The sequence below is a fragment of the Frankliniella occidentalis genome, unplaced genomic scaffold (assembly GCF_000697945.3).
Source record: "Frankliniella occidentalis isolate FOCC.00 unplaced genomic scaffold, Focc_3.1 Scaffold14, whole genome shotgun sequence".
Taxonomy (NCBI): domain Eukaryota; kingdom Metazoa; phylum Arthropoda; class Insecta; order Thysanoptera; family Thripidae; genus Frankliniella; species Frankliniella occidentalis.
Window position 1 is genome coordinate 2,818,515 of NW_026267144.1, and position 11,166 is coordinate 2,829,680.

An 11,166-nucleotide genomic window follows, 5' to 3' on the forward strand; every position below is an offset into this window, starting at 1 on the left:
AGAGTCATTAGGAGTTACACTACCCCGTCATAGTTTTTATTTTTTTGTTCTAAAACCCAGAACTTTGCACTGTTACATACTTTGTTTCATGTTAACGACCTATGTAGGGAATGATACTACGGGTTTGTGCTAGCTCATATTATGAATGAATAAAATACTTGAAAAATCCCAAGCAGTCGCCTTTTTTGTCTCTGTCGCTCTCTTTGTTGATTAGCAGCCTCTCTATCCTCGTCCTTGTGGACTTATTTTAGCTGAAAAGGGAAGAACCTCTTAAAGGACTGGACACAAATTTCCATTTTTTTAATAAAAAAAAAGAGATGTCAAGGCCAAACTTGAGTTTTCAAACATCTGTTTCAGAGTTTGGGTTTGGTTTGAGCATTTGAAAGGTTGGTACCTGTTGTTTTTGTTTATCCTGATAACTTGTTTTGTTATGACCTTTCATAACCACAATAAGAAGCAACAGAAACGTTCTTTCGTCATAATATGCTTCAATTTTGAAAGATGAAAAGATTTTAAGTTTATTTCAACACGAATGCTTGTAAGTTCGTTGTGTGTTTGTGTGAGATTTTCACGCTTGCCTTTGATGATAACCTCGCAAAAGTAAGAGGTTAAGAAGTTCAGTGAATAAGATGTTTTGTTTGTATGTAGCAGCGTAAAAAGTCACGCTTTATCCTTTAGCAGACTGTATGCCTTTATCGTTCTCAAGGAGATGTAACATAATGCTTCATGATTTATCTCTTTTCTAGAGGACTTTGTCAATGCATCTACGAAGTGAGAATACTGCAACATGAAGCTGAGCTGACTGATTGCTAGAGAAATCAACACACACATTAAAAACAGTAGTGTTGCAAGAGGCCATGCAATGTCATCTGAAAGAATACAATTCCCTACTGAGTTGCCGTCTTCTGATTCTACTTGTCATGTAGACGATGTATGTTCAACTTCAAGTCCTGCCCGCCAAATTTCATCAATGGTACGGGAAGGCAAAGATGAATTTTAATCAATTTTGTTAATCAATCTTGTTAATATCATAACCTACATATTTGTGCACTTACAATTATAATTATTGTCAATTTGCTTTTTAGGTGTCTGGTCTTAATGAGCAGGAGTTTTCTTCTGCATTGTTTCATAAGGGTAATGATGATACTCAGCCAAGATCAAGGAGAAAGAAACGACCGTTTTCACCAGAACCTATTGGAAACCCCAAAAGAAACATCAAAATTAAAGCAAAACTTAAAGGACCAACTAGAATTTCGAAGAGCTCAAATAACGATTCGCAACCTAAATCATTTTCGTGTGACAAATGTGGTGCCTTGAGTGTTGTTAACCCATCTCGCAGTAGAATGCCTCAGAATCAAATCAAAAAGATTCAGACACCACGAAAAAAAGTTGACCCAGTGACAAACAGAATATTGAATCTTTGTAATGCTTGTGGGCTCGCGTTTTCTCGTCCTCCAAGGCTAGAGAAACCAGTAAGTTATAGTCAAAATATATTCATATTTTTCTGTCCCATCTATGTTGTATTATATGCCAAAAATGATTAACAATTTAAATTACAGAGTTCTATTTCAATTGAAGACCGAGATGGGTACCTTGCTGAAGCTCATGCATTTGCAAAATCCATCGCTCAAAGAGTTGGAAGGCCAGCTTTTGAAAGACTGTTCTGTCCTACTTTTAAGAACAGACCTTGTGGGTGCATACAGACATTCATATCCCATCAAGGTAAGACAGTTAAATTTCATTTATTATTTGCTTTTGATATTGAATAGTTGGCTGTATTTGACTTTCTATTTCTATCTTCAGGGGATGATGTTGAAAGTACATTAGAAAATAGAGTTGAAAGTTTATTACAACTTTTCAACACTGCCTGTGACCTGAATCGTAGAAAAAATTTATTTCCCGAATACCAAGTGAGCACAGCTGTATTTGGTCATTCACCCTATCGATACCTCAGAGCGAGAACCGCTCAGTCTCTGCAGGAAAGCCTATTATACTGAGCGGTTCTCGCTCTGAGGTATCGCTATCAGGTACACCAAAACTGTTAATACTAAGATCAAAAGTATATTTTTTTCCAGTTGTCAGAGCAGAAGAGTAAAGAAAAGAGTCTTTCAAATTCTACAGAGTGCAAACAACGTCAGAAAGATTATGAACATTTTGTCCTAAACACCAGACAGTTACTTCGTGAAAAATTGCACTTATGTGAAAGAGCATGTCAGCGAATTCTGTTGTATTCGAATAATTTTCTTCACAAAAGATTAAAATCAACTCCAGATCAGTTAGTACTCTGCATTTTTAATTTTTGTGCACTGTATCATTATTTTCGTTTATTGTATTTTTCAACCTTCATTAGGGGCTCGCGTATATCCAAACAGACTGGTCGCAGTTGTACAAGTCAGCTAACATCAATACAAGAGTTAGGGACAAAGTCCTGTTGTTTGGATAACTGTTCCCGCCTGGCACTTACTCATTCAGCCCTATTAGAGGACTGGAGAAAGCAGGCTTCCTTAGGTCAGCGGCAAGCCAGGCGAGTTCTAGCAGAAATGCTAACTCCCTCTGGAGGAACAAAATCTAATTGTTATAAATTTATCACAATGGTCACTGGTAAGTGCTATTTAATGATCTATCTTATTACTCTTTGTCTGTTTATCTTATTACTATTTGATTCACAAGCTGTCATATCACTTTTGTGAATTACCTCCAGGTTGTGGACCAACCACTATCAGCTCTGTTAGTCATCAAATGCGTATCACCAAGGGCAACAGAGACCCACCTGAACATGGTCTGAGAAAGTGGTATAGAGAAAATCCACGTAAACTAAACAAGCCCTCCACTCACATACTCAACTCCAGTCTTGAGCAATCTGATGAAACTTGTCATATGTCTTCAATGTTACAAATCCCTTTGGAAGCAACAGATCAACCTCATGTAGAAGATTCAAAAAAACAGGTTGGCTTTTCAAAGAGGATACATTTACTGTATCAGTTTGAATCTAATATTCTCTGTACTATGCAAACAGTTACAGGGTTGCCACAAGAATGGGAAATTGAAATTCCCTCACATTTCCCTGTATTTCCCTGACAATTTCCTTCAACATCTCTGTGAGCAGGTCAAGATAAGCAGTCAGAATGCTGTAAACAAGGAGGGAGTTTTGCTAACACCTTGCAGAGTACTCAAAATAACGTTGCCGGCCGTTTTTTCCTGACATTTCCCTGACTTCCCTGACTTGTAGCAACCCTGAACAGAAATGTTTTGGTCATCTTCTAACTATTGAAATTTTCTGTTTCAGCTAGAGCAGCAGAAACTAGAGCTTGAAGAAGCTAAGCGTCAATTATACTTGAAGCAGCAGGAGCTTGAGCGCTGCCAGCAAATTATTGATCAACATATTCGCCTCGGAGCACCACCTGCTAATACTCGCAACAGTGATCCTCTTTGGAAGGTAGTTAAATTATTATCTTGAAGGAATCTGTTTCTTGGAATAATATATTTGCTAATTTTTGTGGAGTCAAATTTTTAAATGTTTATATTTTTGCAGATTAATATGTTAAAACATTCAGAGAAGGGAGCAGATATGGACACTCATTTGCTTAATCTTCCAGCTGAATCAAATATGACAATGATGTCAGAACTATCTAATGGGCAAACCGTCCAACTTATAGATTTGGTACCTGGAACATATATTGCAGTCCCTTCAGAGTTTGACAGTTCAACCATTCTTACAATGTCATCTGAACCCAATGAAGGAGCGCCTACAACCGTTTCTTTATCTACTAATGCTCGAGATCAGCAGGAAATAATTGTGCCACATTGTTTAAATTCCCTTGAACCTTTCCACAAAACCAACTCAAATGTAGTTTACTCAGATGATTTACAGTCACTTTCAAACTCCACCCAAACTAATCAGTTTATAATTCAGTCTGAAAATGGTGTCCAAACCATCTTCAACATCTCGTCATCTACAGAGGCAGTTGGAACAATAGGAACAATACTGAAAGAGGCAGATTGTCAAATTCAACCTATAGAAAACTGTAACTCTGAAGGATTTGTGTCAGCACCAACAGGTTGTTCAGGTATTTTTTTTTTTTTTAAACATACATAATTTGATTTAGATGTATAGTTTGATTCACACATGTCACATATTCTTTGCAGATATGTTTTCCAGCTCTAATGGAAATTTGACAAGTAGTGGCCCATCTGGTTTTCCGCAAATAACCATTGATACAAATTCAGCATTGCATGGTGTGAACCCGACAGATGCAAGTCATCCGACATCATGTCCAACATCTGTCATTACATTATCTGGAAATTGTGATGCAGCAAAGTTAGCATTACATAATTCAACTGTTCTTCCTCCAGCAGTCTGCCCCTCAATGTATAAAACAGTAAAAGGCGGAAGCATAGAGGTCTTTGACACGGCCAACTCCTTGAACAGTGTTATTTTATTATCATCAGAACAATCACAGTCAACAACTAATTCCTTAAATTCCTTTGAACGTCTATTTGAATGAAGGATTCTCCAAAAAGTGTGTAGGTTTATGTGGATGATAATAAAATTATAATCCCTTGGCATTTTTCAATTTATTTTACAAATTTATCTATTACATTTCTCTTAATTCTATGAGCCAAATTTCTGTGACAATGTTTCCAGCTGTCAGTTGAAAGTAAAGAGAATAAGCATGCCTATCATATAATGCATGTCTAATAATTGAGTAAGATAACTGGATACATGAGAGCAGTCACTTCACCACAATATATCACTAGTGGGGAGAAATAAAGAATTAGGGATTAAAAGGGAAACAAATATTACTAGTGTAGAAGAAACACACATTAGGTATACAACTGCCTAACAAAGCAACGCTTCATCTGCTCGCAATAAATTGAAATTGCACATCCAAAAGGAATGCAATACACATTTCCTTACAACAAATTAAACAACCATAAGAGAGTTAAATGGTTTATAGACCTCTAACCTGTACATAACACCAACATTACAGAAATTCATAAAGAAAACTATTAAAGCAGGACAACAAACAACAGATTTAAAAAGAGAAAGACCTCTAGTTGTTCAAATCTCTCTTGACCATCTGAAGTATTCAATGTAACCCATCCTGTATCACACCCATGGCAAAAACACACAGGTTTTCCATACTTCAAAATTCAAGCAACTTCAAACTACTATTTGATTATAGAATAACCTATTACAAGAAATTCATACTGATTGTAGGATTCTCTATTACAAGCCGATGAAAGTGGTGAAGACGACTGCCATTAATGTAATTGGCCCAGGGCCATAGGCACTGACTGTAGCATCAAAGTTTTTGAACAATACACTGGACTCTGCACTAATTAATTGAAAAGAGAAGTCTTGCATCCAGCAAGGGGTTTAGCAAAATTAGCTAAAATGGCCAAAAATGATACATTTTGGCAAGTGTTTATTAATTGGTCTGAGTCTACATTGTCTGCTGGTTAAGATCAATTTGGGGTCAAATTTCTGAGGAAAGAATGACATCACTCAGTACTTGATTCTTCATGCAACTAATTCTTTGATATTTGATAAAAGGTTTAAAGTTACTACCTTGATAATATTTGATGTACAGTACGGTTTATAACCTATGAAAACTCACTTCATAACCAGAAATTATCTCCAAGTATCACATATTCACAAAATAAAAACAATCTCACGGCAATAAATCTACAAGGAATTGATGTTTCTTTCATATTGCATTGTAGGTAACCATCTATACTGTAGGATATTTAGAAGACATCACAGCACAGCAGAGCTATAGAAGCTTGCGGGTCTTCATAATATAATACATGGCCTCTCACTAATACAATAAATTTGCAAGAGATATATACAAACAAAGTAAAGATCATAAATGTACTATAGCATTGTGTTCAATAGCTGATAGTTCTGAACAAAAGAGCAGTACTATCAGTTCTGATTATTGAATTTGGAAAAGTAAAACAATATATAGCTTTAAAAACCACCTATAATCATATACACCTACTGAAGGACGTACAGGAAGCAAGTAAACACGTTAGCAGTAACATAAGAATCTGGTAAAATATAAAAATCACTTAGTCCAGCAAAATAGGTGAGTGACAAAAGAAACTTTGGTGAAGGAACTTTTGGTTTGAAGCAATCTAACTATTTTAGAAAGCAATAAAAAATTACTTTTAATCTGATACCTGTTTCTGGTCTGAGAAAGTAATAAGTGACATGGACTACTTTCCAAGTCAAAATCTGTGACTAAAAAGGAAAAATATCACTGTGCACAAAGCACTACTTCAGAGAGTAAATTTCCATTTTCCACACTAAAATTATTGATTAAAAAAAATGTAAATAATGTGTACAAAATATCTCTTCCCTGGTCACCGACTCTTTACTGTGCTGGAGTAACACAGGCACACCTTCAGTTGAGGACAACACCTCATTATGTTCATAGGTTATTCTGTAGGATTGACAAATTAAGCCCTGAAAGATCAAATCAAAAATTGGATAAATGTGATAAGTGAGAAAGAATGAAGTGAGTTAATTTATCCAACTCACGTAATATGTTAACAGCCACAGCTATCTCCTCTTGGCGCACGTTGATTGGGGTCCAATTTAATTTGGTCAGGAAATTCAGGATACAATTCAACTTCAGACTCCTGCTCCAATGCATTCTTGGCAATAGTCTGGAATGCTTGTTCAACATTCAGAGCCTCCTTCGCACTAGTCTCAAAGTAGGGAATGTTGTTTTTGCTCTGACACCACTGTTGGGCCCTTTTGCTAGATACCTAAAGAAAAAATTGTCTTAAAACAAATCCAAATTTTAAAACAAAATCTTTGATAAGCCACAGGTACATACCAATCTATTTTCCATGTCACATTTGTTACCCAGAACAACAAATGGGAAATTTTCAGGATCCCTGGGAGAAGCTTGAATAAGGAATTCATCTCTCCAGCTGTCCAGAGATTTAAAGGTATTTGGAGCAGTGACATCAAAAACTAACACACAGCAATCTGCTCCTCTGTAGAATGCCACACCCAACGATTGAAATCTCTCCTGCCCAGCAGTGTCCCAAATCTGCAAAGAAACATTTGAAGGTTGGGGACACAATTTGACATTACTTAATTTCCTTTCCCTCCTCCTATTGATTCAGATTTTACCTGCATGGTAACAACCCTGTCATCCACCATGACTTCCTTTGTCAAAAAGTCTGCGCCGATCGTAGCCTTATATTGGTTTGAGAATTTCTTGTTAACATACTGGTTCATCAGAGATGTTTTACCAACACCAGAGTTGCCAAGGATGATAACTTTCAGAAGAACCTTTTTCCTTGAAGCCATCTTGATTGAAAATCTATGAAAGAACAAAATAAATACCCATTAAGTAAAAAGTTGTATTTACAATAGTTCACTAAATGTAGTAAGAAAAAAAAAAAAAAAAATGTGAACAACCAAAGAAATACATTTTGTGAAACAATGGGACTGTCAAAAGAGATGACAAGAAACTATGTTTAAATTCAGTATTAAGAATCAATGAAAATCAGCCCAGACTCCCACGAATGGCAACAGACAATAGACTGCCACTCACCTTCGATAAACAAAGCACAAAGGGTCTCGTATAGGTTAGCAGACGCAAACAGACCGCCAAATGACAGAGCAGTAGATTACGATTGATATGAGGGCTTGGTTAAGCGCCATAGAGCGAACAAGTCCCGCATAAATTAATAAGGGACAAATTGCGTCTTTATTTACGGCCGTTACGGAAGGCGGAAGTCAAAACATACAGCAATCATATGTGTGTGTGTACACACACACACACACAAACGCACAATTACTTGCTACGTACTACTTCCACAACTTGCGGCCCTGTTCAGAAATCCGAGTACACTTTACACCAATCGCACCTCAGAATGAAACCTTGGCAACTGCAAAGTTGTGCGCGTTCTGCTCACGGGGGTAGCGAAAACAAAGTCTTGTAAGCCTAGCCTATACCCAGTCCTCTATGATCCCATCCACTTGACAACAACGTAAATCCGTTGCTACCACAAGTTTACAATTTCTAGAGAAGTCCATTTGTGGATTTCTCTGTAACCGTATGACCATACCTTAGTTACTGCAAGATCACGGAAGAAACGTCAGAAGAACAGAAGTTTTTCTTTTGAAATAAGCGCAGCTTCGTTGGACTACTCAAAGTGCTTTGCAGCCTTCTTTTTGAGTCATCACGAGCGAGCAAGATTCCTTTCGTCATCAGGTACACCACGTCTGTGGACTGGGGACGTTGTTGATTTTGCGGCCAGGATAGAGAGTCATGAGTCAAATTCTTCATGTTTACGATGGCCACAATGCGAAAAATTGCAGCGAATCCCGTCCTAATAGACATTCAATTTTAAATTTAAAAGATATTTTGCACAAAACCCGAGAGATTTCATAAAATAATGTTTTGTTTGCGACACCGTGCGGCGCATATGTGGTAGACATGTAGCCTCAAGCGGGAAATTCAAATTCAAAGTGAACCAACGTCGGGTAGAAGAGGCCTGAAAAACCTCGCTCGTATCGTATCCCATTACTAATGGTGCCCCCACAATGCGATGAGCCACGAGCCATGCGCCATGCGCCGTGCGCCTTTCCGTAGCAGCGTATTTCAGCTATTTTATAACACAAAAATCGGTGAACGTCGGGTGCTAGAATCTGCTGGAGGATCTGGAGTCACATGGTGCATGGGTCGGGCGGGGGCACGGCTTTGTGGGGGCACATTAATTGGGGATTTTAGATGAGCACGATTTGTTTATTACGAGTTATTTTGATACCCATGCAGATCCATTTATGATAGTTGCACTGCGGGTAAATAATAGAGACAACGGACTTCAGACCAGGAGCAGGCACATCACAGGCAACCGCAGAACGAGGAATACACGTGCAACACCCGAAGAATAAAGTGAAATTGAAATCGTGCTGGGAATAGCAGCTGCTTGCGGAGGCGGGCATTCCCCACCCAGTCTCATCCTGCGCTTTAAGAGGGGGGGGGGGGGTTGCTGCGTGTGACAGCACAAACGGAGAAGTCGGGGTAAGGGGGAAAGGGGGGGGGGGCACGAGCCGTACATGTGGAAGGAGTAGAGAAAGAACTCTTGCTTGCGTCTCGATACTGCTTTAGTGTTCCACTATATAGGCACTGATTCCAGGAACTTCAGAATATTTGGACCACGCGATTCCCTTCCGAGAATGCTTGCGACGCGAGTCATAACGTATCTATGACTCCGGACTATTCTTTGCAACCTCCCCAAATCTTCGTGTGCGGTTAAAGAGCCTCAGGGGCTTTTTTTAGGTGCAGAGTGGTGCGATAAGGTCACGTGGGGGCAAACGTTCTTTTTTTTCTTTCAGTGTTTGAAATGGTTTTATTGAAGTCAAATTCAGTTACATTTGGATTTTACATAGGTTGGTGTGCTGTTGCCCGTATAGCCCTTACAGTATTTACTTGTATTAATAATTACCGGGTGAAAAGGTATGCGGCCGACCGGGCGCCTGGAGGATAGGCAGCCCCTCGAGCGGGCGAGCGCGAAGGGCGGCGGCGGCGGGCTCATCGCCTGCTGGCCAGAGTCCTGCTGGCCTGGCCAGAGTCCTGCTGGACCAGCGCAGCAGATTGTAGGCAGCCACTACGTGATTGATCACGGGCGGCGGGGGCGGCGGGGGCGGCGGGAACAACGCGTCTCACCGTCACCATCAATTACCGCCCGAGAGCAGGGCCCTTGCTCGGCCGGGCCGCGGATTTTTTCGGAGGGGCCGATATCTGCGCGCCTTGCTTGGTGGCACCGCTATCGCTATAGCGTGCGACCTGATTGAAGTTGTAGGTGAGTTCTGAGAACTCCTATGATCATAGGAATTGTGTGCTCTTCAACGCGCAGTCCAGATAAGGCACTTCGACACAAGCAAGCTGGTGTCCCCATAATCCGAAGACATGCATCCACTGAAAATGCTAGAGTCTTACTCTCAGGAGAGCGAGATGGTGACCCCAAAAATCTTTCTCTCCTGAGAGCGAGATATCTGACTCTCACTCAATTTGAGCCATAATTTGCAGGTCCTCACCCTATCAGAGTGATGTTCCTCACTGCAATTGGGCGAGGTCAGGGAAATCTTACTCCTTCAGAGTAAGAATTCGGTGCATATGACTCAAATAGGGTAAGCCCTATAGTCATCGTTCTGATTGAGCGAGGCAAAATTGTCTCACTCATTTCGAGAAAGGCACCTCACTCAAAGGTTTTCAGTGTCGTAGCGGTACACTTAGAAATGTAGGCCACGCTGGATCTAAAGTTGAATGTTGGAAGTTGCATTTTTGTGTGTCTATTTTTGATTTGGGGTAATCAGCAAGATCTTTAAATCTTGGCAAATCTGTCGAACACTCTAAAAAAGGGACGTTAGAGTCCCCCAAAACTTCCGTTTTTCATTCTTTTCGTTTTTGCAGCGCCGCGCCCGGGACAGTTCAGAGTCAGTAATCTGGAAAGCCACCTGGCGAAATGGCCTCGCGGAGCTCAGTGTCAACCCACATGACCTCCCCACCCACCACCACCACTCTCCTCCTCCTCCCCATCCTGTTTGGGGGTGGGTTGGGGATTTGGGCGTGGAGGGGGGGCGGGGAGATTTACGCACAACGAGTCCCCGCGATGCGCGCGACGCGTGCGTCACGCCACGAGGACGTGAGCTGAATGCGGAACCCGGTATGACAGCCCCACCCCTTAACCCTTTCGCCCTTTCGTTTTAACTCAATAATTAGCGTGACACTGTTGAAAAAGAGAAAAGAATAAAAATGAAATAACAGAAGTTCTTTCCGCTGCTTCCGTTTCGCACACGGGTAAGTGAACAGGAGAGTTGGTTTGCCCCCCTCCCCCTCCAGGACTGGGCAACACTTGGCTGAGTGCATTTTGATACTGGTAGAGAGATTTCCAAGAAAAGTATTAAGGAAGTTTTTCAAAAATGTCTGAATTTGTTTTCAGATTAATTTTTTCCAACTTTTTTTATGGCTTTTATTCCTGACAATTTCCGGACTTAAAAATCCCTACTTGTAGACTTGGGGCTTGGGCTGTGTCCGGCCGGCATACTGGAGCATCATTGGGGATGGGGAATGGGGACCAAAGGGGACTCGCCCCGCCGTCGAGATTTGCCGCGCGCGGCACATCGAGACACAT

The 11,166-nt window shown here is 40.4% G+C and overlaps 2 protein-coding genes across 3 annotated transcripts; one reads left to right on the plus strand and one right to left on the minus strand.

Annotated features, from left to right (window-relative positions):
• Positions 1-370: 370 nt before the first annotated feature.
• Positions 371-4,564, plus strand: LOC113210385 (uncharacterized). 2 transcript variants are annotated; one of them, XM_052263728.1, is made up of 11 exons: positions 371-538; positions 747-973; positions 1,086-1,472; positions 1,560-1,722; positions 1,804-1,910; positions 2,076-2,275; positions 2,351-2,601; positions 2,702-2,946; positions 3,287-3,436; positions 3,533-4,067; positions 4,147-4,564. In XM_052263728.1, the coding sequence occupies exons 2-11, from the start codon at positions 863-865 to the stop codon at positions 4,503-4,505; spliced, it is 2,508 nt and encodes an 835-aa protein (XP_052119688.1). In that variant the 5' UTR covers positions 371-538; positions 747-862; the 3' UTR covers positions 4,506-4,564. The 2 variants fall into 2 exon arrangements, with proteins under 2 accessions (XP_052119688.1, XP_052119689.1); XM_052263729.1 differs by having other exon boundaries at positions 398-640.
• Positions 4,561-8,263, minus strand: LOC113210387 (ras-related protein rab7). The gene is made up of 5 exons (XM_026428363.2): positions 8,095-8,263; positions 7,151-7,343; positions 6,849-7,067; positions 6,548-6,777; positions 4,561-6,472 (listed from the first exon to the last, which is right to left on the minus strand). The coding sequence occupies exons 2-4, from the start codon at positions 7,328-7,330 to the stop codon at positions 6,556-6,558; spliced, it is 621 nt and encodes a 206-aa protein (XP_026284148.1). The 5' UTR covers positions 7,331-7,343; positions 8,095-8,263; the 3' UTR covers positions 4,561-6,472; positions 6,548-6,555.
• Between the last annotated feature and the right edge of the window lie 2,903 nt (positions 8,264-11,166).

Excerpts from the sequence above, each read along its gene's own strand:
- LOC113210385 (XM_052263728.1), top strand. The coding sequence starts at position 863 with ATGTCATCTGAAAGAATACAATTCCCTACTGAGTTGCCGTCTTCTGAT. Across the intron at positions 1,723-1,803 it reads GACATTCATATCCCATCAAG|GGGATGATGTTGAAAGTACA; the intron begins GTAAGACAGTTA and ends TTCTATCTTCAG. Across the intron at positions 3,437-3,532 it reads ACAGTGATCCTCTTTGGAAG|ATTAATATGTTAAAACATTC; the intron begins GTAGTTAAATTA and ends ATATTTTTGCAG.
- LOC113210387 (XM_026428363.2), bottom strand. The coding sequence starts at position 7,330 with ATGGCTTCAAGGAAAAAGGTTCTTCTGAAAGTTATCATCCTTGGCAAC. Across the intron at positions 7,068-7,150 it reads ACAGGGTTGTTACCATGCAG|ATTTGGGACACTGCTGGGCA; the intron begins GTAAAATCTGAA and ends GTTTCTTTGCAG. Across the intron at positions 6,778-6,848 it reads GTGACATGGAAAATAGATTG|GTATCTAGCAAAAGGGCCCA; the intron begins GTATGTACCTGT and ends TTTTTTCTTTAG.